The sequence below is a fragment of the Protopterus annectens genome, chromosome 7.part0 (genome assembly GCF_019279795.1).
Source record: "Protopterus annectens isolate FY-2018-M chromosome 7.part0, PAN1.0, whole genome shotgun sequence".
In the NCBI taxonomy this organism is placed as follows: Eukaryota; Metazoa; Chordata; order Ceratodontiformes; family Protopteridae; genus Protopterus; species Protopterus annectens.
The window spans coordinates 438,126,073-438,152,919 of NC_056739.1; the positions used below are offsets into that span (position 1 = coordinate 438,126,073).

The 26,847-nt window shown below is 41.6% G+C and overlaps 1 protein-coding gene across 1 annotated transcript in view; it reads right to left on the reverse strand.

Annotated features, from left to right (window-relative positions):
* TMEM256 (transmembrane protein 256) overlaps positions 1–24,466 on the reverse strand; it is a 118,170-nt gene extending 93,704 nt beyond the window's left edge. Inside the window, exons 1-2 of the mRNA XM_044077019.1 lie at positions 24,306–24,466; positions 7,416–7,453 (exon numbers count right to left, since the gene is read on the reverse strand). Of these exons, the coding sequence (XP_043932954.1) occupies positions 7,416–7,453; positions 24,306–24,399 (132 nt within the window). The 5' untranslated portion in view covers positions 24,400–24,466. The remainder of the gene's footprint in view (positions 1–7,415; positions 7,454–24,305) is intronic.
* Between the last annotated feature and the right edge of the window lie 2,381 nt (positions 24,467–26,847).

A 26,847-nucleotide genomic window follows, 5' to 3' on the forward strand; every position in this document is an offset into this window, starting at 1 on the left:
AGGACTCAGTCTTATTTGGCCACTACTTTTTCACAAAACCAGTTTGACTCTGCAAATAATACTAGGGACCTAAATTTACATCAACACATGAAACACAATTCATTGGAGGAATAGGTTCCTAATGCAATGTATTTTCAGTCTGTCAAAGAACTTACCATTACAAGTCAAAGTACATTTTTGCCTACCTTTACAACCAGATGGTTAGACACAGATTTACACCTGGTTATCATATACAGCCCTGCTTGATTTGGGAGATGAGCGTTAAATACTTGCAAGGGGTGTTAACAATTTTTAAGGATCTGTGTAAAGGTATATCTGGCTAGGGACATTATGGTTCCTAGCACTGCTACTATACAATCTCAATGTACGGCATTCAGTACTATGTTAAAAACAGCAGGAATCTGCAGAAAGCCAAAACATAAAAGGGTGGCAATCTGTAAGGTGATGTACTTTTTTGGGGGCAGGGGGGAGAATTTCATCATAAAAGGGTGGCAATCTGTAAGGTGATGTACTTTTTTTTTTTGGGGGGGGGGGGGGATTCCATCATTAACAGATGAGCAGGTGCCAACACCAACAAAAAAAGTGCTTGGCCTAAATCATGCAGCAAGTGTTTCCAACAGGTACAAGAAAGATATTGGTCATCCGGTGTACTTTGGTTGAAAGAATTTTGTTTAAAAAGGACACAAGCCCATTGAATTGTGAAGATGCAACTGAAGGTCTGTGATGGAGGAGCCAAGATGAATTTCAGGGACAAGCTAAGAGCTACAAACCTAAATGAAAACAGAATGTAACTTGGGCATATCAAATTTAGAGCATAGTACAAGAATTATTCTGAAAACAAATACAAATGATCTTGGGAGTGAAGAAAACAAAGTTCAGTGACTGGGCAGTGGACTGTTACAATTACCTACCACAGCAGACTTCATCAACAAGATCTATTAATACAATCTAAATAGAACAGATTATTCATCTGTATCAAAGCTGCAGTTGTTAAATTCTGTAATTCAGGTAGCACAGCCAAATAACGGTGGGGTTACAATAACTGTTTAATAATAATCCAAATGTGCTTTCTTACAGAGTAGACAATAGTACTGTGCTGGCAAAATATATAGGGCACCATTTTCTTCTGTAAACAGAGCACTGAAAGGAAATTAAAGTCTTTTAAAATGGTTAGCAAAATGTGCAAGACCACCAATAACACCTGTATATTAAAAAGTAAAGCAGCTCCAAATGTGCTGCTTCAGAAGATGTGGGTTTAAGTGCAACTACCACTCCTAAGTAAGAAGAGCACGCCATAAAGGCAAAGCACCCATGTAGTTTTTTTAACAGCTAGAAAATCTGGTATTCTATCTGAGCAAAGCAAAGGCATGCACAACTTTTTAACAAAAAATCTCAGAGGACTTCACGGAGAAGGAACATTTATCATAGTTAACAAAACAGATGGCAGAGAAAAAACAATCCTGGAGGACTCTCAATCATGTTTTATGTCAGTAACATAAATCAACACAATCAGTTCAGTATATAGTAAGAATCTACAAAACTTTAGAGACAGAAGTAAAAGCAATTAGAAGCTAGCTTTGTTGCATGCACTCTCTTTTACGGCCAGCTCAGACAATAGTCAGTTATCACCTGTGGGTTCTACACTGGCTACACATGGAATTTAAAGATGCAGTCTAACCAGCTCTAAGTGCTGGCAATATCAGTACTTTAGAAGCTGCCCTTATATTTCCAGAGTTCCAAATTTCTGTTTCCGTTAAAGTATGTATAATTTGATGAGAATGCACTGTGACCGTTTAGTCAGCAGCAAAATCTATTCAACACTTGTACGAAGATGGAAATTTGTTTACATCAACATAACGAAAATTAAACCAGAAAGATAGGCAGTCACGCACATATGAAAAACAAAACAAAAGCTGGAATTCATATACTCCTTAAATGTACAGTAAAACAAAACAATTCTTTAAATTTGTAGTTAATTTTTCCAAAAAAACTGACAGTGGCCTTGAGTTACTACTGTTCACATTCAACAATAACAGCAAGAAGTTCAGGGGGGGTGCTTTTGCACATCAGATGCCCCCTAGCATATGCTGATGCAACTGTGCTTTCTCCTTAGTTCTGTTTTGGCAAACAAGTTAAGTGGTCATTCCAATAAGCTTGGCAACATCATCAGCCAAAGATGACTACTCAGAAGTCCAAGTATTTTTTTTTTACATTTTTAAACAGTGTTGCTCAGTTCAAGGGAATAGGGCAAACTGTGCAATGTGTGCCTTCATGAGGTTACTAGGTTCATAGGTTACCAAGCCAGCAGCCCTACAGATTTTACAAGCCTAGCCATGTTAATCCCAAGCATCCCTATTTGTTCCTTTTAGGTGGTTCACAGAAGGAATTTATGAAAAGAGCGAGTCTGTGATGAACACCGGCTACCCCATCCATGAGCGACACAAGTGCCACCCCCAAGAGTGAATTGGCAGTCTCCCATCCAATTATCCTGGGTGCGTATGAACACAGTCAGTGATGAGCTCAGTTTTACATGAATAGGAAGTCTATTTAAGAGAGGCAATAGTCTCTGGGAGACATCGCCATCTCTCCGGCATATTCTGTTAAGTGTCACAAGCTAGGCTGAGATCCCTAGAGTGAGTGACTCATGCCATTTGACTTGCAGATGTGCAGCATTTCCATTAGGGCAAGGCTGGTGACACAAGTCACCTCTCAGCAGCCTACAAGATACAGAGAGGAGAGACAGGTCTTTCAGCCTGTCCACATAGGTCATAGTGTCAAGTTCCTGTATTTACTTAGCGAGGAACCTCCGAGGTCTCTCCAGCTGCTACTGGTGTCTGGTGAGGTACATGCAAAAGGGTACATTATGCTCTATTAGTGCTCTAATGAGGCCCATTTACAGTGGAGTTATAACAGCCCTTGACCTGGAGGCTATGCCCTTGCTTATGAGGTGCGCTATGTAGAAGACTGTCCTTACCGCTATGGAAACCTGGTAATCAAAGTTAAGACTGCCATCAACCTGTGTTCATAAGTCTCGCACCACTGGGTTGGAACTCAGGGGGGTGCTGTCAATATTGTAATTTGTAGGGAATTTCATTTTACCAAAAGGAATAATAATGCATTTTTTGCATTTAGTTTTAGACCATGGTGTTGGCTCTAATCATTTGTTTGAGTTAGCCCTTTTTGTAATATGTTGACATCGTTTGGAGGACTCAACAACTGCTTCCAGTTTGCAATTTAACTTGGTGAGCCAAAGGCCATCCACTTTTGTCAACTATTTCTCAGAAAGCCAGGCCAAACAGTAAGGGGGCCCAGCACAGACCCATGTGGTACTCCACTGATAATGGGTCTACTGGTGGAGGTGGAGGTGGAGTCACCAATTCTGACAGTGTGTGTTCTGTTAGTGAGCCAACTGGCTGCCTATCTACTAACAGTAGGGTTAATCCCTGTCTGGGGGAGTTTCTCAATGATGCCAGAGTGGGGAATTGTGTTGAAAGCCTTGGCAAAGTTGACTGTGTGCACTGTCTTACCTTTGTCCACAGCTTTGGTGACCTTCTCAAAGAAGTCTATCAGGTTTAACACACATGATCAACCATTAAAGCCAAACTGGGTTGGGTCCAGCATTTGGAGGTCACCTATGTCCTTGTTGATAAGGTCCATGATCATTCTTTCCATGGCCTTGCAGATGAGGCTGGTTGTACTTAAGGGTCTGTAGTTCCCAGGGTCAGTTGATGGCCCCCCTTTGTGCAGGGGGATTACTGTTGTTGTTACTTATTCTGCAGAACATAGCCAGTTCTCAAAGAGAATGCCAAGTGGGTCCAGTAGGTCTTGTTTTAGATAGTTTAGGAAACAACCTGGGATATTATCCAGTCCCACTGAGGCTGTGTTTTTGGCATTGTAAGCGCAGAGATTACCTGTTCTCTAGAGATACCAGGCAGAGTGCTGGTGGTCAGGTATACTTTGGGATATGGTAGGTGGGGAAGGGGGGTGAAGTTTGCACCAAATCCGTCAGCTAGCAGTTTGGCGATATCTTCCTGTGTAGTATGACTGATCCCATCTACAACCAGTTTGGCACATAGCTGAGCATTCCCTTTTAGACTTTGAACACAGTTAAAGAATGCCTTATGATTATCCTTGGCTAGGGATGAGACTTTAGTTTTGTAATTTAATTTACAAGATTTCTGATTTTCTTGTTTAGGCTTAAGAGGGAGCTCTTCCTCTGCAGAGTGATATCCCTCCTGCTTTTGGACAAGAGTTTTCCTCTTGTTATATACAGTGCAACAAAAAAGTATTTGCCCCCTTCCTGATTTCTTATTTTTTTTTTTGCATGTTTGTCGCACTTAAATGTTTCAGATCAAACAAATTTAAATATTAGACAAAGATAACTGAAGTAAACACAAAATGCAGTTTTTAAGTAATGATTTTATTTATTAATGATTTTATTTATTAATGAAATAAAACTATCGAAACCTACATGGCCCTATGTGAAAAGTAATTGCCCCCTTGTTAAATCATGACGTAACTGTGGTTAATCACATTTTTGGGAAATCTGAGTTCAATTTCACTAGCCACACCCAGGCCTGATTATTGCCAGACCTATTGAAATCAAGAGATCACTTAAATAGAACCAGTCAGACAGTGAAGTAGGCCAAAAGATCCCAAAAAGGAAGATGTCATGCCACGATCTAAAGAAATTCTGGAACAGATGAGAAAAAGTAATTGACATCTATCAGCCTGGAAAAGGTTGCAAAGCCATTTCTAAAGCTTTGGGACTCCAGCAAACCACAGTGACAGCCATTATCCGCAAATGGAGAAACCATGGAACAGTGGTAAACCTTCCCAGGAGTGGCCGGCCAACAAAAATTACCCCAACAGCCCAGTGACAACTCATCCAAGAGGTCATAAAAGAACTTAAACAACATCTAAAAAACTGCAGGTCTCACTTGTCTCCGTTAAGGTCAGCGTTCATGACTCAACCATAAGAAAGACTGGGCAAAACCAAAAACAAAAGGCTTGTCTCACTTTTGCCAAAAAACATCTTGATGATCCCCATGACTTTTGAGAAAATATTGAAACAAAAGTTTAACTTTTTTGGGAGATGTGCGTCCCGTTACATCTGGCGTAAAAGTAAAACAGCATTTCAGAAAAAGAACATCATGCCAACAGTCAAACATGGTGGTGGTAGCATGATGGTCTGGGGCAGCTTTGCTGCTTCTGGACGACTTACTGTGATTGATGGGACAAGAATTCTGCTCTCTACCAAAAAATCCTGAAGGAGAACTGTCAAAGGAAAAACAACTTCAAAATGATCAACACACGGCAGGTTCAGGTTAAGGCACTTAATCTTGCAGCAAGGAGACAAAAACGTGCTAATACAGATTTTGTCTAACTAGAATCAGGAAGTGAAGCTATTCTTATACATTTCTTACAAGGCATTGCCTACTAAGCTGACGTAATAAATCACACGTTCTTTCAATATTATTTCACAGCAGCGGTTTGTCCATGATTTTCTGCTGGCATATCAAGTTTACAAAAAAACTTGATAAGAAAAACAATGTGGCCTTGATGACCACCGGTCAGATATGACTTCTCACTACGCAATGTTACCATTCAAGGTACTTTGGCTAATTTGAGCACAAAGCAAGTACATATTATACTTCATTTCTTCAAGCAATCATTGTCTAACTGTATCTAGTTTTTCTGCAGCTGTGCATGTTCTCATAACACGAACAGAGCTGATTTTTGAAAACAGTATTGTTCTATTCATTAATTTTCTGACCTAGCAGATAATTACCTGCTTCTCAGTATATTTCCAAAAGGCATAAACATGAATTTTGCTGTGCTAGCAAATACTAGGTCAGAGAGCATCTTGCAATTTCAGAAAGCATACTGCAGTTTGAAAAAGCATCTTATAATTTCATACAGAATTAAGCTGTACATAAAATAGAATGAAATGTGTTAACCCTTTTAGCTTCTAACAAGCACTAAAGATATACATTAATACATATTTTTCTAACAAGAACATCCAGCCATCAGTTTGTGACTTCAAGCTGAAGCGCACTTCTGCAGCAGGACAAGGATCCAAAACGCACCAGCAAGTTCCACCTCCGAATGGCTTAAAAAAAAAAAAAAATGAAGGTTTTGGAGTGGCCTAGTCAAAGTCTGGACTTGAATCCAATTGAGATGCTGTGGCATGACCTTAAAAAAGGTAGTTCATGCTCGGAAACCCTCCAATATAGCTGAATTAAAACAATTCTGGAAAGAAGAGTGGGCCAAAATTCCTCAACAGTGATGTGAAAGACTCATTGCCAGTTATCACAAATGCTTGATTGCAGTTGCTGCTGTTAAAGGGTGGCACAACCAGTTATTAGGTTTAGGGGCAATTCCTTTTTCACATAGGGCCATGTAGGTTTGGACAGTTTTTTTTTCCTTAATAAATAAAATAACTTGCAAACTGCATTTTATATTTACCAGAGTTATCTTTGTCTATTATTTACATTTGTTTGATGATCTGAAACATTTAAAAAGTGTGACAAACATGCAAAAAAATAATAAATCAGGAAGGAGCCAAATACTTTTTCATTGCACTGTATCTGTTTACACGTGAAGTCTACTACAGTGGCTTGTTTTTATAGGAAGACCTGGTTTTGATCCAGTGAGGTACAGCAGAGTTTATGCAGCCACTTAAGTGTTTGTACAAGGCATTTGCGTACACTTCTGCATAGTGCCATTCTGTGAACCACGAGACACATTTTATAAAATGAGTCTACAGTCTATATAGGATGTTAGAGGTACTTCAAGAATGCCACTTCATAAGAAACTAAAAAAGTCTGTTTTTACAAGTGACAACAAATTCCCTCCTTGACAATGCAGGCTTCAATGTTGTTGTTCTGTCTTTCGCCTTTTCCCGGTTAGGGGTCGCCACAGTGGAACTCCAGTCCGCTAATGATTTGTAGTTGATTTTTACGTGCCGAGTTACCAGCCCTGATGCACAACCTTCAATGAAGGTACGCCCATTCACACATGTCTCCAAGCAGAAGACGCTCTAGCTGAGAATCGAACCGGACAGCGTCTTACTGTGAGGCAACAACGCTACCGCAGCACCACCGCCACTGGTATAATGCAGGCTTCAATGCACATCATAAAGAACAGTCTCATTCATTACCAGCAGGTAGCACATTTGCCTTTGGTGCAGAAAGCTGCAGGTTCTACATCAGATAGTTGGATTAACTTTCTCTAAGTGAGGTGTTAATCTGCCCGAGGTGGTATAAACCCATCTTAATTCTGAATTTCATACCAAATTTCACCACCCATACTGCTATAAATGGCATTTTATGATATACCTTCCGATATGTACTTATCTGAATAAACTTAAGGTAACAATTCAAGACCGGATACAGAAGATTATGGTTTCTTACCTCTCTTCGATACTCATCAGCATCACTGTGTCGGAATCCTAATTAAGGATAAAAAAAAAAAAAGTTCAAAAGATACAGCACTGACAAGTACAAAGGCCAACTCAAAGCTCTACACCAAGTAAGCTGACAATACACCTAAATATGTATACAGTTTAAAAAAAAAAAAAACAACACCAGCCAAAACATCAGCTGAAAGACAGCACACTAACTTTTTTTTAAAACTTAAATGAGTTCAGTTTTACTTGAGAAGCACCTCAAGAAACTGCATCAGTAAAAGACTAGTTTGCCTGTGATCAGTTTGCTGTAGCATATGGGGGTACACATCTTTTAGTAAGGAAATACACAGCCACAGGAAGTGCATGCCATATGGTACAACTTGGGAGTCAGAGTGAAGACCTCATGAAATCTAGCACCACAACCATAGTACCCAGCTTTACCAAAGCGCCCAGATATTATTGATAACAGGGTGGGTGGACTGATGGAGTGGACCCATGTCAGCCACAATTCACATCACACTAACAAGTCTACAAACATGCATGCTATATAAAATTATAATTTACAATGCTTTCGACACTAGACATTTACTACGACAGCTATATACCATTTGCCACAAGTGAGTTGATGACATGCAGCAGGGTTTGGTGACTGTCACCAGGAAGAAACTATGAACAAAAGGATTTGATAGAATGTGATGAGGAGTTAGGAGTACAGCTTCAACTATTTAAGCCTGTACAAATTGTTGCTAATATTACACAAGGTAAAGTAGGTTAACAAAAGACTGCAATTGTGATATCAGCGATATGTTAAGTTAGCATGCAAGAAGAGACTATTTTAATGTAGTGCACCTCTTGAAACAATAAGGTTAAAGCTAAGAGAATCTACACTGAAGATGTAAATGAAGTGAGTGTTAGAGATGCGAAAGTGGCTTCCAAAAGATTTCATGGGGGCATTTGTAGAAAGCAGTTACATTTGCAGGAAGCCCGCAAGTGTGATTCAGCTCATATTTTTTTTTTTAAATTCCCAGTGAAGGCTGTGTAAAAATAATTTACTGGGGTGACATTCATTCTGCTGGACCAATGTTTGAAAAGGCTCTGTGTTGTACATACGGAACTGACGACATATCATACAGGAAAGATATTTGGTCTTGGCAGCTTATGTTTAAAAGCACAGAAGTACAATCAAGATGAAAAAATGTTACAACTGCAACTAGAAGGAATGCTGTCAATGTAAGAATATTCAGCACAAAGCTGGAAACTTTGAATACAGAACTATGGTACACGCAAGTCTTTCGCCTCCATCATATAAATACTACAGGCCTACTGTTTATGCTCATTTGCTAGCTATTTGTAAGCCATAGCACTCATCTACATAAGCACTTATTCATACATGTGCAGCGATGAAGAAAAATGTAAAACACATCAACACAAAAAATAGGCACCTTCCCCAATACTGATTAGACAAACATACATGGACATGCAACTAACAGACTGGTGGTGCTCTAGAAAAAGCATATTTAGGAGGAAGATTCAATAAGCTGAAAAGTCCCAGTCATGAGTCTATGAAGTCCTCCTTGCAACTTTATGAGGGCTACAAAGAAGCTCAATAAAAGTCAGTTCATTTACATCACTGAGTCTCTGCAGTTTTTTTAATAGTAGTCACGCAGCAAAGACTAATACAATGAATCACATCACCAGTGCTACTTGGGCTAAGAAGCGGCTGGTCAAGTAAACCCAGAGAGGTACAGCACATTGCAAGCCTTCCTACTAGCTGCCATAGTGAACCACAGAAGTGTTCTGGGGTGGCCAAAAATCCAGCTGCCATTAAGTGTAATAGTCGGACATCCACATCACATAATATCCCTTCATAAGTGACCAGACAAGTAATCTCTAATCAAAGAATAGCTGAGAATGGAACAGCAGAGGGATCAGAAATCCTTCAACAGTCAGAAATTCTCATTGCTCAACATCAGCAACATCCCCCATGTAAAGCACAGTAATGCTACTTTGGTTCCTTACTTTGTGCAAGGAAAGTCACTAAGGAGAATTCAGAGTTTGTCTCTCCACAAGCACTGCCTAGTAGTCCTACAGAAAAAGGTCAAAGGCAACAGTTTCCTCGGCACAGAAGTAGCAGTCATCTCTCAACTTGTCTCTAGTTAGACTGCCCCTGCAGAACTAAGATTCAAAGCTATACCTTTTAGGGAGAAGTTTCAATGATAAACTACTAGTTATCAGACCTTCCATACAGGCCGATTCTGTGACCATGCTCTACACTTCTTTCAGAGAACTAGACATGTCAGGAAAACATTCATATAAATGAAAGGCCAGGGCAGTGTTATTCCAACAGAGAGAGGAGAGGACTGAAAGTACGCAGAGTGGACAGCATCATACTACTGTAAAAGAAGTCTGCTGGTGGTCCAAGTCATACTACTGTAAAAGAAGTCTGCTGGTGGTCCAGGATTAAATGGTAATTTCAGCTGAAAGACTGAAAAGGACATATCCAAACATCTTAAGGGAGGCGCTAAGTCTTCTTCAACCAAACAGACCTGCAAGGCCTCTGTCAAAGTTTGTAACAAAATTTATACACAACAGCGAAAATGGGGTTCTCAAGACATGAGCAACAACTTGTTCCCTAATTTTGCAATAAATGTATTTCATACCTTACTCTACTTAAACCCCCTCAATGCCATTTACCCTTAACATTTTTTTAAATAATTTACTAATTTCTCATTCATTTCTATAAAGTACAGGAATTGCATTATTGTTAGTGCTTTTGGTAGTTTCCATGGAGTATACTCTATCACACAGACAGTGCTTTTCCTGCCTGTAGACTAACTTAACGTACAACAAATTTATACTACTATTTTAGTAATACAGTGATGATTCTGTTAGGATTTGTTGTAGAAAATTTTAACTACTCAAAAGTTTTACTAACTTTTTGTAAGACTGACAATATGTATGTTCTAGAAGGCTGATGCAAGTTAGTAGTATTTTCTTTTACAGTATGTACAACACTGATTTATGATATTCAAATAAACTGCATGTTCAATATTACTATTACATGCAAACAAAACAAGATACTGGAATAAAGTATGGATTTTTAGTAAAATTCTTGCAAATAAACTGCTCATTTAATCAAACATAAGAAATGATGTATTAAAAATATATACATTATAAAATGAGGAATACAAACACCACCTCCTTTTACTGTCAAGTTGGATGTTTTTACTACTTTTACAGTAGGCAATGCTGCCTGTGGTTTATTTTATTTCTTAAATATAGCTTAACAGTAAAACAGGCAGCTTCTGACTGAATGAGTGTTTATACCACGCACAGTGTGTCGATAAACACGATAAAGCAAAGAAAATGTACACAATATTTATATCCTGAAACAGAATATGTGGATTTATTGATAAGTATATCAATAGAAGAGCTCAGTGTTTCACCAGAAAGCACAACCAGAACAGAGACAAAGTTGAAGATCTTCTAGGACTTGACTTTGGTAAAAAGTGAACCAAGATTAGACAGACAAGGAACAAAATCTTCTCCAAGTTTGGAAACCACAAGAGCATTACTATCTAGACACAGACAGGCGCGCGTGCACACACACAAACACACAGGCAGGCGCACGCACACACACACAGACACACAGGCGTGCGCACGCACACACACAGGCGCATGCACACACACACACGCAGGTGCATTCGCACGCACAAAGGTGCACGCACACACACACAGGCGCGCGCACACACACAGGCGTGTGCGTGCGTGCACCTGCGTGTGTGTGCGTGCGCACACACAGGCTCGCGCACACACACACAGGCGCACACACACAGGCGCGTGCACACACACAGGCGTGCACACACACGCAGACAGGCACGCACGCAGGCAGGCACACACATGCAGGTGCATGCGCACACACACCCACACACACATATGCAGGTGCACGCACACAGGCGTGCACACACACAGGCGTGCACACACACGCAGACAGGCACGCACGCAGGCAGGCACACACACGCAGGTGCATGCGCACACACACCCACACACACATATGCAGGTGCACGCGCGCACGCACACACACACACACACACACACACACACACACACACACACACACACACAGGTGCACGCACGCACACACACATGCAGGTGCACACAGGCAAATGCACACACAGGCACACACACACGGGCGTGCACACACACAGGTGTACACACACACAGGCGTGCACATGCACACATACAGGCATACACACAGGCAGGCGCGCACACACAGGCAGGCAGGCACGCACACACAGGCAGGCATGCGCAAACACACAGGCAGGCGCACACACACAGGCACAGAGGCGGCGCACGCAGACACAAGGCAGACGCAGGCAGGCGCACGCACACACAAGGCAGACGTACGCACACAGGAGCGCACACACACAGGCGCGCGCACACACACAGGCGCGCACACACAGGCGCGCGCACACACAGGCGCGCGCACACACAGGCGCGCGCACACGCACACACACACACACACACACACAGGCGCACACACACACACAGGCGCGCACACACACACACAGGCGCGCACACACACACACAGGCGCGCACACACACACAGGCGCACACACACACAGGCGCGCACACACACACAGGCGCGCACACACAGGCGCACACACACACACAGGCGCACACACACACAGGCGCACACACACACACACAGGCGCGCACACACACACAGGCGCACACACACACAGGCGCACACACACACAGGCGCGCACACACACAGGCGCACACACACACAGGCGCGCACACACACACAGGCGCGCATTTTTCTAACACATTTTTATTTCTCCATCTCCGATTCCACTTCACGTAAGAACATGATATTACACATGCAAGTCCTTGACAAACTAGCTACTCGTCTATTATTGCCACACACAAAATGATCACAAATAAAAAGAGAGACAGCATGTGGAACTAAAATACCATCCCCTTGCCTTTTATGTTGGGGGTCTGAACCTCACCATCCCTGCTACTTATGCAATATAAAAAACTCCAAGTTCAGACCATCACAGGGAAAATGGATACCCCCGAATACAGGCAGCTCTACTTTTATCCTTGTTTTTGTACTTTTCCCCAGGCCTTCACTGAAAATGGGTATTTCAGTTCTCAGGTGGACTTTCCCAGTAAACTAAGGCAAATCTAGGTGCTTAGGATCCCCCCCCCCCCGGCTGACCTGGTGTGACTCAGTTTGAACTTCACATTTACCTACACTAACAAACTGCAGTTCCAGAACGGTGTCTACAGGATTGCAATTGGAAAACACAATGAATATTGTTTCTCCCAGCAATTAGAGTAGGTTACACACACAAAAAGCATTTGTTAAGCATTCTCTTACAGCGCTGCGTAATTAAGCAAGTCACCATTTTGGTCAGCCATAGGGCTCTTTTCTACTTGAGTGTTTGCCTCCTTCCCCTGTAACTAAAGTACACTGACTCTTACATTTGTGTCTCTGACCCGAATTTTTACAGGTATAATTTATACCCTTCTGGTTTTCTAACACTCATAGATTCCTGTTGAAAGTTTTACTTGTCTGACATTTGAAAAAGTAACCTTTGTAATAATCCTCAAAATTGTATACTGTTGCCTGTCTTTCCTGCTAAACAGAAGTAAAATTAAAGTGCTGAGTGCAAGTAACATTACAGTGCTGAGTGCAGATTTTAGGCCCTTACATTCAACTTACCTCTGGTGTCAGTCAATCAAGGTATTCCTCTAACCACTCCTACTGCCGTCTCTTTTCCCCCACCTCCCTCTTTCCTCATACAGGTTAAACTGCTACAACTTAGTACAGGCATTGGTTTAACCCTGCTCCACTTGCTTCGCACCCCACCATGCCCCCAATTCCCTCCCACCCATGGTGCTGCTACATTTACTGGTATTCAACCACACCCCACTTTTTTTTAAGCCAATCAGTAACAACTTGTCACTCAACAACACCACTCTCAACCGGATACCATCAGTCCTCCAACTCTACTATTCCTTTTGCTTAAGTTTCAAGTATCACTCAGTAGGTATGCTATCACCCAAAATAGTCTCAACTCTACTTCTACCCCTTTTACTCATCCCATATCTCCTAACCGCCTACAAATATCAGGATCACCCAGGTTTCCACTACCCTAAATTCCAAACATCCATCCCATCTACAACAGATAATAATGCACCCTTACTCACTCCCCTCATGCTTACCTCCTTAACCCCTAAATACTACCATCTTACTAGACCTAGTTACATTAGTCATAAAACTAGACACCATTACAAAAATTGTATTCAAAATCTTAAAACTCATACTCAGGATACACTACAACCTCACAAAAGGATGGCGACATCCACCCAAACCCTGGTCCATCCCCACCTGTTGGCCCTAATCCCCCCTACTATATCTCCTACCACCATAGCTCCAACAAATAGATGACCTAGCTCATTGCTGGCCTGCCATCTAAACATTAGGAGCATAAATAACAAAACTCAGCACCTGCATGCCCTCTTAGGAGGGGAATGAACAGCTAACAGAAACGTGGCTGAAGCCTGCCACCAAGGATAATGAGATTCTGCCACCAGGGTATAGTATGTTTCGACTAGACCATACCACCAGAAAGGGTGGTGGGGTAGCCATATTTTACAAGTCTACCCTGTCAGCATAGACACCCAACAACCACCCCAGTTCAATAATGCTGAAATTCTTCTCAAAACTACAAATTAACAAAAAAGTAAAGATTGTCTGTGTCTACATCCCCCCAGGGAGGGACACAGAAACCTTAGAATACTTCTGTGTCTACATCCCCCCAGGGAGGAACACAGAAACCTTAGAATACTTCTTACATTATCCAATAACCACTCCCAAGAAAAAATTGTTCTTTGGGATTTCAACATTGACTGAACACTTGCTCTCAACCGCAATAACAAACTATCCTCAGCACTCTTTCTAGATCTATCCAAGGCTTTTGACATAGTTGACCACAAAATGCTTATAAATACCTTGAAGGCCTTCTCCTTAAACAACCATGCACTCCAATGGTTTCAATCCTACCTGCAGGGCAGGCAACAGGCAGTCCTATGGCAGGACAAGCTATCATCTCGTCTACCCATCACATTAGAGTCCCCCAGGGTTCGATACTAGGACCCCTTTTTTTCTCCATCTTTATCAACGACCTTCATTCAGTCATCCCAGATGCTACCTGCATTCAATATGCGGATGACTCCACCTTGATTTGTTCTGACACCTCACCAGCTACTTTATTCACATTAACCCAAATTACCTTCAATACAGTGTAAAATGGCTCTCCAATCAACATCTAATCCTAAACCCCAACACACCTAAGTTGCTCATCTTCTCCCCCACATGCAGGACCCCCCTGCCAGCCTTCAACATAACTGCTAACAATGGCACTATCATCGCCCCAGAAGCCCAAACTAAACTACTGGGTATCATAGTTGATAACCTGAAGTTTGATACGCATATCAAACTATCAAAACCCTTAATAAAAAACTTGGCTCTCTTTACAGAATCAAACCTTTCCTTACCCCACTTGCTAGAACCGCAATTGCCCTTTCCCATCTGCTATCAGCTCTTCTCTATGCCTCACCTCGATTCTCCAACTTAAACAAAACAGATCTTAATAAACTATCATCCTGCTATAACCACATTGCCAGATTTGCTACTGGCACAGCCTACTGGACACACCACTGTCACAACCTAAATCGCCTAGGATGGTTTGAACTGCCAACCCTACTGCAGTTCAACCAGCTAATAGTGGCACATAAAGTCCTTTACCAACCAGAAAATACACCTGCACTAAAAAATATTACCAGCCCCAAAACCAGCACCCGGGCCACTGCGATCATCCACTAGACTCCTAGTTCAAACACAGAAATCAAACTACTTAGCTGGGGACTCTCTGCCAACTCTGTTGGAAAAATATGGAACAGACTCCTAGCTGACTTGACCCTAGAACCCTCACTAATAATTCAAAAACAAACGCAAGAAATACTTCAAAATTCATTGGTTATGTGCTTGCACCAACCTCGACTAATGATCTCTCTCTCTCTCTTTCTTAGGTGCCTTACCTTCAACTACTAACTTGTTTCTACCACTCCATTTCAGGAAGGGTCAATTGTATAACTGCTGCTCAGTGTGTCTTAAACCCAAATGTAATGTTTTGTATGTTTAACTTTGAAAATAATGTTATGTTTTGTAAAGTGTTAGTACTATATGTGCTAAATATGTTGGTATTGCTTATGACTGTAATCTGCTTGAAACTAGCATTTACTAAATGTTCGATGTGTATTATTATCTTGGAGCTTTTCTCCCTAGGCCTCTGCTGAAAATGGACATATATATATCCAGTCGGACTATCCCAGTCAACAAATGTAAAATAAATAATAAATAAATCATTAAACAGAACAAATATTTGGGTTCAATTTGTATCATAAATGTTGCAGTTATATTTATACAATTACTATGACCAAATGTTGACCTTTATATTTCTTGTCACTCAGTGCATTGCCTCAGAGGCATTGCAGTCTGCCCACCTGGTCAAAGTATAAATAAAAACATAAAATGAATAAAATAAAATGGAGCTCGCTTATATGGTCCCCATTTTTTTTTAACCATTTCATATACTCACTAATCATTCCACATAGCAAATTCACCCCCTCCCATTCTTACAACCCTATGCCTATACAAATCTTGCTGTTCACAGCAGTCTACAGAGAAACATTTTTTCCAGACCTCTCTATCAAGACAATAGAAAAGTCACACTAAGTTCAGGACCAGTTTTATGCAGGAGTTATCCTACTTTCCTTACAGTGAATTCTATTTCCTAGGTTTATACTAGGCTATCTGCCCTGGGGCATTTACAAGCCTAGCCAGAGTGTGTTTGGCTTTCGCCACCCTTTTTATATCGGTTTACTGTGCCTCTGTAGAGTAGGTCACTGAAGATAGCCCTTTTAAGGTTAGTTTACTGTGCCCTTGTCTAGCAGGGACACAGAAGAGATCCCAGGGGTGAACTTACGATCTCCCATCCACTCGTCAAGATTTCTCTTGAAGAGGGTCAGTGAGGGCTCTCCCTAACATGGACTTTGATTCTGTTCCAGAGTGAGGGCAGCCTCTGGGATATGAATCTGTCCCTCCACCATGTCCTATTTATTTCTGTGCTGAGGTTTAAGTCCCTGGAGCGAGTAGCTCCAAGGGATTTGGACTTCCTGAGGTGGAGCATGTCCATTAATTCTGGGTTGGACATGGCTTTATACGTCAGGCATAGATCACCTCTGAGTAGGCGGTAAGCAACTGAGTAGCGCTAGAGTTTCTTTAGCCGAACTGCATAGGGCATCTGTTTGAGTCCCTTGATCCTCTTGGTGAGGTACTTTTGGGGCCCCTCCAGTTGCTGCAGGTGTCGGGTAAGGTACATCCCAAATGGGGCACTGTATTTATTATGGGCCTGATGAGTAGAGGGGCACAATAACCTCTCTTGTTCTAGATGTGAACCCTTTCGTGATAAGGTGGGCTATATAGAAGGTCTTTCTAACCACTCTGGCAACGTGATTGTCAAAAGAGATGTTTCTATCTACTTGGGTCCCCAAATCCTTAATTTCTTCTTCCGTACTTAATGGATTACCACCTATGTGGTAATTTGTGGGCACTTTGTTTTTCCCGAAGGGGATGACTATGCACTTTTTGGCATTTAGCTTAAGGCCATGGCTCTGGCACCAGTTTTCCATCTCTGTGAGACCCTTTTGGAGGATGCTTGTGTCAGCCGGAGAGTTGTTTATGGCTCCCAGCTTGCAGTCATCTGCGAACTTGGTCAGCCATAGTCCTCCCGTATGGTGTGGAACACAGAGTCCCCATGTTGGTGATGACCAGGTCCAATATGTTATCCCCTCTTGTGGGAGCGGTGACCAGATGTTCCATAGCGTTTGAGTTTATAAATTCTAGGAACCGTTGGGCAAGGGTGTTGGGGCTCGAGTAGTTTTCCCAGTCGAGGTTTTGAAGTCACCCAATATTACTGTGTTTGGAGAGACCTTCATATTCTCCAGTGTTCTCAGGAAGGCCGAATGGGGTTCCTGAGTTTGGGAGGGTGGTCTGAAAGGCAGCTTTACCCACTGTTAACTGTACATGGATGATCTCCGATGCTTCGTGTAGTGCCACTAACCTGGAAGTATGGGTATCTTTGATGAATATGGATACTCCCCCTCCTTTTGTAGTTCAGTCCGAGTTTTGGGGCCGAAAAGCATGGTATGAGGTATAACCTGGTAGTGCTGGGGTGCTCTCTGGGGCCTTGAATCAGGTCTCTGTCACTGCACAGATATCGATATTCTCCATACTGAGGAGAGCCTCGAGTGCTTGCATCTTGAGGTTTAGACTTCTGGCGTTGAGCAGCATTACCCTTAGTTTTTTTTTTCTTGCGTTGTCTATGGAGGTGGGTTTGTCTTTTGAGCCTTGCCTAAGCAACGTGGCTTGTCAAGCATGTCATTCCAGGTTGACAGACACTGAATCCCCTTAGAATAACATCAATACTTTAGCCAATTGTTAAAATTGATCATTTTATCTTTATACTGTGGCAACATTCTTGGTGAGGGCAAGATGCTACTCAAGGTCAGGGTCATACCGGTCTGGGCTACATGATCAGACAGCTCTTCTATGTCTCTTCATGTAGTCCAGGGAGGTACGTCTCAGGTCATTCACACCAGCATGGACAATGACGGAGTCATATTTGTACTTGCTTTGGAGTGACCCGAGTGCTTGTGTTATGTGGCGGATCCTGGCACCCGACAGGCAGCTTACAGTGACCTTCTCCTTGTTCAGTCTGGTGAGAGGGACGTCAGTGTGTCTGACAATAGAGTCCCCTATTACAAGTGTGTTATTTAGCCTTAAGGGCTGTGTGGCATACTGAATTTGTGAAATGTGTGATACGTGGGTATTGTTGCGGGGTAGTGGTTGCTTGGATGTCTGCTTTGGAGGCCTCTGCTGCTTTGGCAGATTTATATTTAGAGCCTCCGAGTATGTTTTTGGGCGTTTTATGTGTTTGGTTTGCTGATGTGGTAGGTCTATGTGAGACTGGAATAGTGGTGTGTGTGGTTACCTTCTCCTCTTGACTGACTGTGCCAGTGCTGGGTTGAGAGAGCTCATCCTCTAGTTTGGCTATATAGTTGCATCTCTCACATATATTTGAGTTTGATGGTCACCCCTGTTCTCACAATCAACCAGACACTACTGGATCTACTCAGAAAACCTTTGCTTGTATAGCACGGACCCCATTCTATAGCTATGATGTTCACTTTTAAAACTCAATAGATTTTGATGCACATTAGTTTGATTTGATTTTGAGATATGACAACTTTGAACCAATTGCTGCCTTGCTGAAAACTCACATGAATTACTAAATCCCCCAAAATTTCTGGTACTGTGACTCAGAAGAGATTAAGACTATTGACTTGCTGCTAACAAACTACATCCCTATAGTCCTGGGTTTGACTCCTTTGGTCTCTATACAACTACTGAGAGACAACAAAGCAAATCACTTAGCCAGACAACGTTTCTAGGTCTTTCTTGAGACTGAGCTTGTGGCATGTAGGTTTACCCAGCTGACAAATACGAAACAAAGGTAGTATATTAAACTCAACATCATATCCGGTTATTCAAGTCTGCAGTTGCAAATCATCCAGATGTGCATAAACCTTGGCAAAAGTTGCCTCCCCCAGAAAAAAAAAATTGTTCATAATCAAGGACTTCCAATGGGAGGGTTATAGAAGACATCTACATTACATTGCAAAGTCAAAAATAAAACAAATTTCCTTGAAGCAAAACTGGAGTCTGGGTCACAATAAATATGTAGCCAACTGTACTGACCATTCTAGCAGGCTTGCTTTTTAATGTGGGCTTCTAACCCCACAAAACAGAAAAGCTACTCATAAACTGACTTAACGTTGAGTTTCAGAAAAGAAAAAGTGTGTTTTTTTTTTTGAGGGGGGGGGGGTGCCCTGACTACTTAAACATTAGCAGGAAGGTCATGTAGTCCAGTAGCAGCTTCCAACATGGAGTATTCTAATATTTATTAGAAGCAACTGGGAAAAGACAAAGGCAATATTCTACATTTAGAAAATAAAGAAAGTGTTTTAGCCTATTTGAATCCAGGGACTGCATTTACTTGGTTATCTAACATTCTGAAAAAAGGTCATGGCTCAAAATGGGGTGGGGAACTTTATGGAAAGTATAACGAAATGGACACCTGTAGTTAATTAGGTCCCAGGTTTTGAAGTTTTCACCCTTTCAAACTAAAGTGAGACCTCCTTAAGAAATGCAAAATTCTACAGGATTGTGCAGTAAAAAGATGGAAAAGTAGTACCCTACCAGTTGTGACCTGGAAGTCAATTTAACTCAGGCTGTCAAAAAGTGTTGAACCACTTGAGAGGAAACCTGAAGAACTAATTGTTTCAGCTCAGCGTTCCAATCATGAACAGCAAAGTCTTGGCTTGATGCTTCCTGTCACTGGAAAGGGCATCAGTGATTGCAAGCACAACATTCAGTTAAATACAAATGCTACTGAAGTAAGACGTGACAAACTTCATGACACCCAAGCAAACGGGATTTGAAAGTTCGACTGCAGAATCCTACACTAAGGCACTGTACGAGCACATCCACTCGTGCATGAATTGTGCCATCTCAAATAGAACCAAGATGCTCTTCTCCAAAAGAAGGAAGCCAATCTGGTGGTCCCCTGCTATAAACAAACGATACAACAAAAGGAAGAAATTGTTGCAGAAAAGAGTAAAATCTCAGGACGCAAAAAAACTGCCTCACCAGCCTCAGTAAGAAGCTGAGATCCCTCATAAAATCCTCAAAAGCTAGTTACAAAAATAAAATTGCCAAAGATTCCAAAGACAACCGCAAGGCATTCTATAGTTATGTCAAGAATCTAAATGGCAATGCTCAGATCTGCTCTGAGCTACAACAGAATTGCCAATATCCTGGCAAATCAATTTAGTGCCAACTTCACCCCCCTCTCACCCCCTGAAGGGCCTATCTCAATACCAAAAGATTGCCAAATTCCAGTAATCATGGCCACACAGGTAGAAACTGCACTCTCCAAAGCTAAGAATACAGCATCCATGGGACCAGATTACATCCCAGGCTGTTTACTACATGAACCACAAAATAAACTGGCACCTCACCCAAGTGTCATGTTTAATCATAGCCTCATCTCCGGCTCCATCCCCACTGAGTGGCACACAGCTACAGTTATCCCACTCCACAAGGGGGTAACCACCTTGGATCCCAACTACCGTCTTATCAGTTTGACAAACCTGATCTGCAAGGGCATGGAACACATTATCACGGAACTTAAGACATTGGCAACCTTCAAACACTGGACTCCACCCAGTTTGGGTTTGTGAAGGGCCAATCTTGTCTCCTGAACCTGACTGACTTCTTAGAATCAGTCTCCAGAGCTGTGGACGAGGGTAAGGCGGTCCACACAGCCTATCTGGACCTCTCCAAGGCCTTCAACACCATCCCCCACTCTGAAATCATAGATAAACTTACTAAGCTGGGCATAAATCCCTACGTCAGTCGATGGGTTGCCAACTGGCTTACTGACAGAACCCAGATTGTAAAAGTAGCCTACTAAGCTGGGCATAAATCCATACGTCAGTCGATGGGTTGCCAACTGGCTTACTGACAGAACCCAGACTGTAAAAGTAGCCTATTCCAAATCCAGCACCAGACAAGTGACAAGTGGAATACCTCAGGGTTCAGTCATGGGACCACTCTTGTTTGGCATCTACTTCTCTGAAGTACAGGCCAACACTAAGGGGACTCTGGCTAACAAAGTTTGCAGATGACTGCAAACAGGGAGCCATTATTGAATCCCCAAATGATGTGGATATTCTACAAAAGGGTCTTACAGAAACAGATGTCTCATGCCAGAGCCATGGGTTCAAACTTAATGCCAAGAAATGTATAGTTATCCCCTTTGGAAAAAACATGTACCCATGAATTACCACATAGGTGGCAGTACACTAAACATCGAAAGTGTGATGAGAGACTTGGGGACACAGGTGGACAGTGGTCTCATTTTCGATAACCACATCGCCACAACAGTCACTTTGCATCCAGAAAAAAGGAGGTCATTGTCCCACTGTACTCATCCCTCATTAGACCCATTATAGAGTATAATGCCCCGTTTGGTATGTACCTCACAAGACATATGCAACAGCTGGAAAGGCTACAGAAATACCTCACTAAAAGAATCACAAGCCTAAAGCAGATGCCATATGCTGACAGTCTAAAAAAACTCCAGCTATACTCTGTGGCATATCGTCTACTCCGAGGCGATCTCTGCTTAACATACAAGGCCATGTCAAACCCTGACCTGTTGGACATGCTCCACTTACAGAAATCCCAATCCCTCAGAGCCACACGCTCCAAGGATCTAAACCTTGTCATCACAATGTACAAAACATGCTGGAGGGATAGGTTCCTGACCCAGAAATTACCCATACTCTGGAATAGACTGCCCATTCATGTCAAGCCTCCTTGGCCCTCTTCAAAAGGAATCTTGATGATTGGATGGGAGATAGGAAATTCACCCCGGGGATCATGTCAGTCACCCTGCTAGACAAGGGTCCAGAGAAGTAAACATTGTGGGAAGAAATATCCAGGGAAGTGTTATGGCTAGGCTTGTATAGGCCCTAGGGCTGATAGCCTAGTACCAACCTATGAACAAATTAGTGATGCAGACTGCTGTAATGTACAGCTAACTAGACAAAGTTGCATCTATACACAATGTATTACATAAATGATTTCCAACCATGAATGGCAAAAATATTATTGGAGTTCTATTCAGTGCAGATGTTCACCATGTGATTTCAAGTACAATAACCAAATGATTAACTTCATAGAATATAAACTACAGTAAAACTTACAAGTACAAAAAGCGCAAAATTACAAAGATAACTCAGTTAAAGCTACAGCAATACTCCCTCATTACACTGTGTCTCAAATTAGACACTTCATTTTTATCCTACACTCCTAAACTGCTGCCAACCATCAATTAGGAATAACTCCAGGGTCAGTATATCTGCTGATTACATGTAGTCACCTTATTCCATCAAGGGGCTTTGTTGTACTGTCTTAACCCGTCGGCCGTTTTGCACATCAAGGTATGTAAAACTAAGTTGTCACCACTAGTACAAAAACGAATAACTCAACTAATATCAATCACATTCCCTTGCCACACAAGGCTGAGTCCAGTTAACATCTGTCACCTCCTAAACGCTCATCACTTCCTCCCACATCTGCAGAACTACTACATGGGGAGTGGGGGCATATTACAAAGAATGACTGCCCCACACACAACGTCATTAGAGTACTTCCTTTAAACACACTACCACTCTTTTCCCATCTTAAAGGACACGCAAGTATGGGAAATATGTCACTCAACCTCTTAACACAAGAAATCTGGGCAAAGCCTAAAATAATAGTGGGAGGGGCAAAGGCACAAAAATAGGGACAGGTTTTAAATATTGCTCTTACAGACTTAGAAAATTGCTAGAACAGCATTTCTTATAGCATACATTTTCTAACGGAAACAAAATCTGAAACTCAAAAGTTTTCAAAAACATGGGTCTGGAGCGTTTCTCCCCCGGCCTCCGCTGAAAACTGGCTCGTCTAGGGTTACCACCTGTCCCACTTTGTGAGGGACAGTCCCTCTTTGGGCAGTTGTGTCCTGACAAAAAACTGTAAAAATGGCAAATGTCCTGAGATTTTAGGACAAAATTATTTCCTATATTTTATGTAACAGTTGCATAAAACAGTTATTCTGTATCTAAAATACCTAAATGTTTTAAGAAACAGAATGTTGTTGTATCTTTCGGCTTTTCCCAGTTAGGGGTCGCCACAGCAGAACTCCGGTCCGCTAATGATTGGCAGTAGATTTTTTTTTACGTACCGAGTTGCCAGCTCTGACGCACAACCTTCAACGAAGGTACGCCCATTCACGCAGGTCTCCACACAGAAGGCGCTTTAGCTGAGAATCGAACAGGACAACATCTTTCTGTGAGGCGACAACGCTACCACAGCACCACCACCGCAGTATGTTATAAGAAACAGAATAAGCAACTAAAATGCTACAAGAATAAGCTTTTATTTAGGCAAAAAAGTTAAGTTCTAACCTTTGTACTGACCGTGGGTATGTGTCGGCCTGTAAAATCTGATGTTTGTACCAAAAATGTCCCACTTTGGCCATTTGAAAAGGTGGCAACCCTAGGCTCGTCCCAAGTCTGACTTTCCCGGTAAACAAACACAAAATAAATAAATAAAATATATGACATTATTTAGTTATTTCAATCCTCAGTGATCTGCCAGAAAACCACAAATTTTATGAGAAATGAGTCAAAATATGTGGCAAAAAATCTGAGCAGTTGAAGGATATAATGGGGACATAAAGGTTGGTTAATGTGTCTACCTTTCAGACATAAGGTTCAAGGTTTGGCTCAAACACGGAGTAATTAGCCGAGCTTAAAATGACCCACCAGGACGGTTAGTCTAGTACTGTCTATGAATCTATATGGCACAAACACTCATTCAAAAAGTAGTCTCTAGAACAGAATGCCTAACACGGACTACAGTTAACAAGAAGTTTAATCATTGCCTTCTTTATAAACACAAAACATTAAGAACGTACAATATGCCTCTCAATACACAGAAATAACCCCAACATGAAGAGCATGGTGACATCCCCTAGCAACAACTTCCTGAATTACGCAACCACACTTAATTTTCTAATAAGCTTTGCCGTAGCAAAATAGGTCACATTTTATTTCCTCCCCAGTTAATCCTTCCACTCACCATGTGCCCCGTAAGCCCCAGCAGTTACTGCTAGCGCTCCAGACAAACCAGCCAATCGCCCAAATAATTTCCGGACTCCAGTTTGAGCCGCCATAATTCGTTTATAACCCCCAAAACTTGCATCTGTTTAATAATCTTATTTGCCCTTTATCACATAACCTATTATCATACCATCCCGCCCTTCAACCAATCATTGCACAACTTGTTTATTACAACCTTGCTTATTATAATAACGACCCACCCACTCGATAATCGTAAGTTTGACTAGGACCACAAATAAGTTCTACCATTACAATACCGCCCCTGTGCCAGATCATCTGGCCCAGATGCCAGCCAGTGACTCTATTTCAAACATTATTAATGATCTGATTAAATCAATATTACCAAATGTTATAATTTAATTACGTAGAAGATGAAGAAATGTTAGCTGCCGTGATATGCGATAGTTTCGGTATGTATCAGAAGGTCAGTTGCCTTTTATTTTACAGTTCACTACAAACTTTGTGAAAACAGAGAAATATATGGCGTTACTGTACTTTTAAAAATTAAAGGAGTACAATAAAATAAATCATATTCAGGGCCTCAACTGCCATGCTGCGGTTTCTTTAGGAAATTCCAAATAAACTTTTTGGAAAACCGTGTTATTAGTGAATACCAACGGGCTTGGACATGGCAAGGGGGTGTGACGCGGCATGTTAATCATGCACGATTTGCCAATGTCATCGTGAATATTTAGTGCGTCGTTGTACTGTTTCGTCAATGTGCATTGTGGCGGAGTTGTTCTTTTCATAGCTCTTAAACTTCCATCTCAAAAATGAGAAACACCGGCCCTCATAATGTGAAACAGATGGGCAAAATGTGGAACACATATAACTGGGTGACTTAACATCTTTCTCTAGGAAGGTCATAGGATGGTTAAATATGCTGGTCTTATTTGTCAAAAAGGTATTTTAATGAATTAATATTCGTTTGTATTAACCATGGTTATCAAAAATTTCCTAACATTTAATATGCGACAGACTTTTTCAATGTGGAACTTTGAGGAACTTGAACATTGTAAGACGCCAAATGAGGTACTGTTCCTCGGGTTTGTATTACATTACCCCACAAGAAGCTCAGTAGCAAGTACCGCCCAGCACTTTGCTCATGACGTTTATTTTGAAAAGTGCTTTGAATAAACATGGGAAACGCATCCTCAGAAAGACGAGTATGCTGAGTTATTTTAATACAAAACATTTTCTTCCCTATTTGCTGGTACCAGGATTTCAAAGGCGATGTATTTCAGGGCCTCACCAGATGCGCATTGGCAAGCCCCGCCCAAAATCCGCCTCCGTGCTGCTTCATAATCGGGCACTAATGAATATGTATTCCCTCGAAGAATCCTAATACACTGTCCGGCTTTTAGTACGTGTCTTGTGTTGTCTTCGAGAACAATTGTTTGTTTCTTATTTTAATATAAACAAAGAAATGCGTATTTATTAAATAAAAGACATATTTCAGAAACTTTGTTTTGTTCCTGCATCTGGCTGTCTGCAAAGTATATTTTCTTTTAAAAGGTAAACTACATGGTCACTCTTTAAGCTAATGATTTAATCGGGAGATACATTTTTTTGTTCAAAATAAAGTATATAAGCCCACTTCTTATTCTTGTGAGGACCTAGGGTTACCACCAGTTTTCCTTTAGGCGGGGCAGGCCGTTATTTGGGCAGGTGTGTCTTTGTCGGAGAGGGGGATATGAAAATGGCAAGTGTCCTTTTTTTCTAAGTCCCCTTTATTAGTCGACTAAAGCTATTATTTTTGTATTTGAATCGCTTACCAACCAGCTAAAATTCTAAAAAGAGTGGGCTTTTATTTTAGCAAAAAAGCTATTATTGTATCTGAAACACTTCAAAATGTAACAAGCAACTAAAATTCTTCAAGAGTGTGCTTTTATTTTTAGCAAAAAAAAAGTCCATTCGTTTGCATTGTTTGAATGCCATGTCAATCATGGCTCATTACATATGCAGATCTGGTCGTCACTCATTCGCGACATGCAAACTTCTGCGCGAAACGCAATGTGAGGCCTTCAAGTACAATATCGCCATTTCCAATTTGCAATTCTTTAAAGGGAGGGGTGCGGACACATAGTATGCTGCACGTAGGGTTGCCAACTTTCTTTGTGGCTAAAACCGGACTAAGGTCATGCCCCTCACATCACCCATAACTCCACCCATTTCCACCCCCTCTCCCATCCATGCTCTGCCCATTTTGTGACATCACCATGACATCAGCTGATGAGAACGCCCTCTTTTTCTGTTCCGGATGCCTGCTTTCAGCCGATTTCTCCCCAGTTGCCATAAACACTGTTCAAAACTCTCAGTGTGCATACTGTCTTCTGCTTTACTTCTACAGTGATTACAGTTACAGATGTTTGGATTTAATTTAAAACATTTATTTCAAATTTTATAGCACAAACCACTGAGACACATTTGCTAAACAAAGCAAAGTGAACAACGGGACACTGTGCAAGCAACATATTTACTATTCACACTGTTTGAAGCAT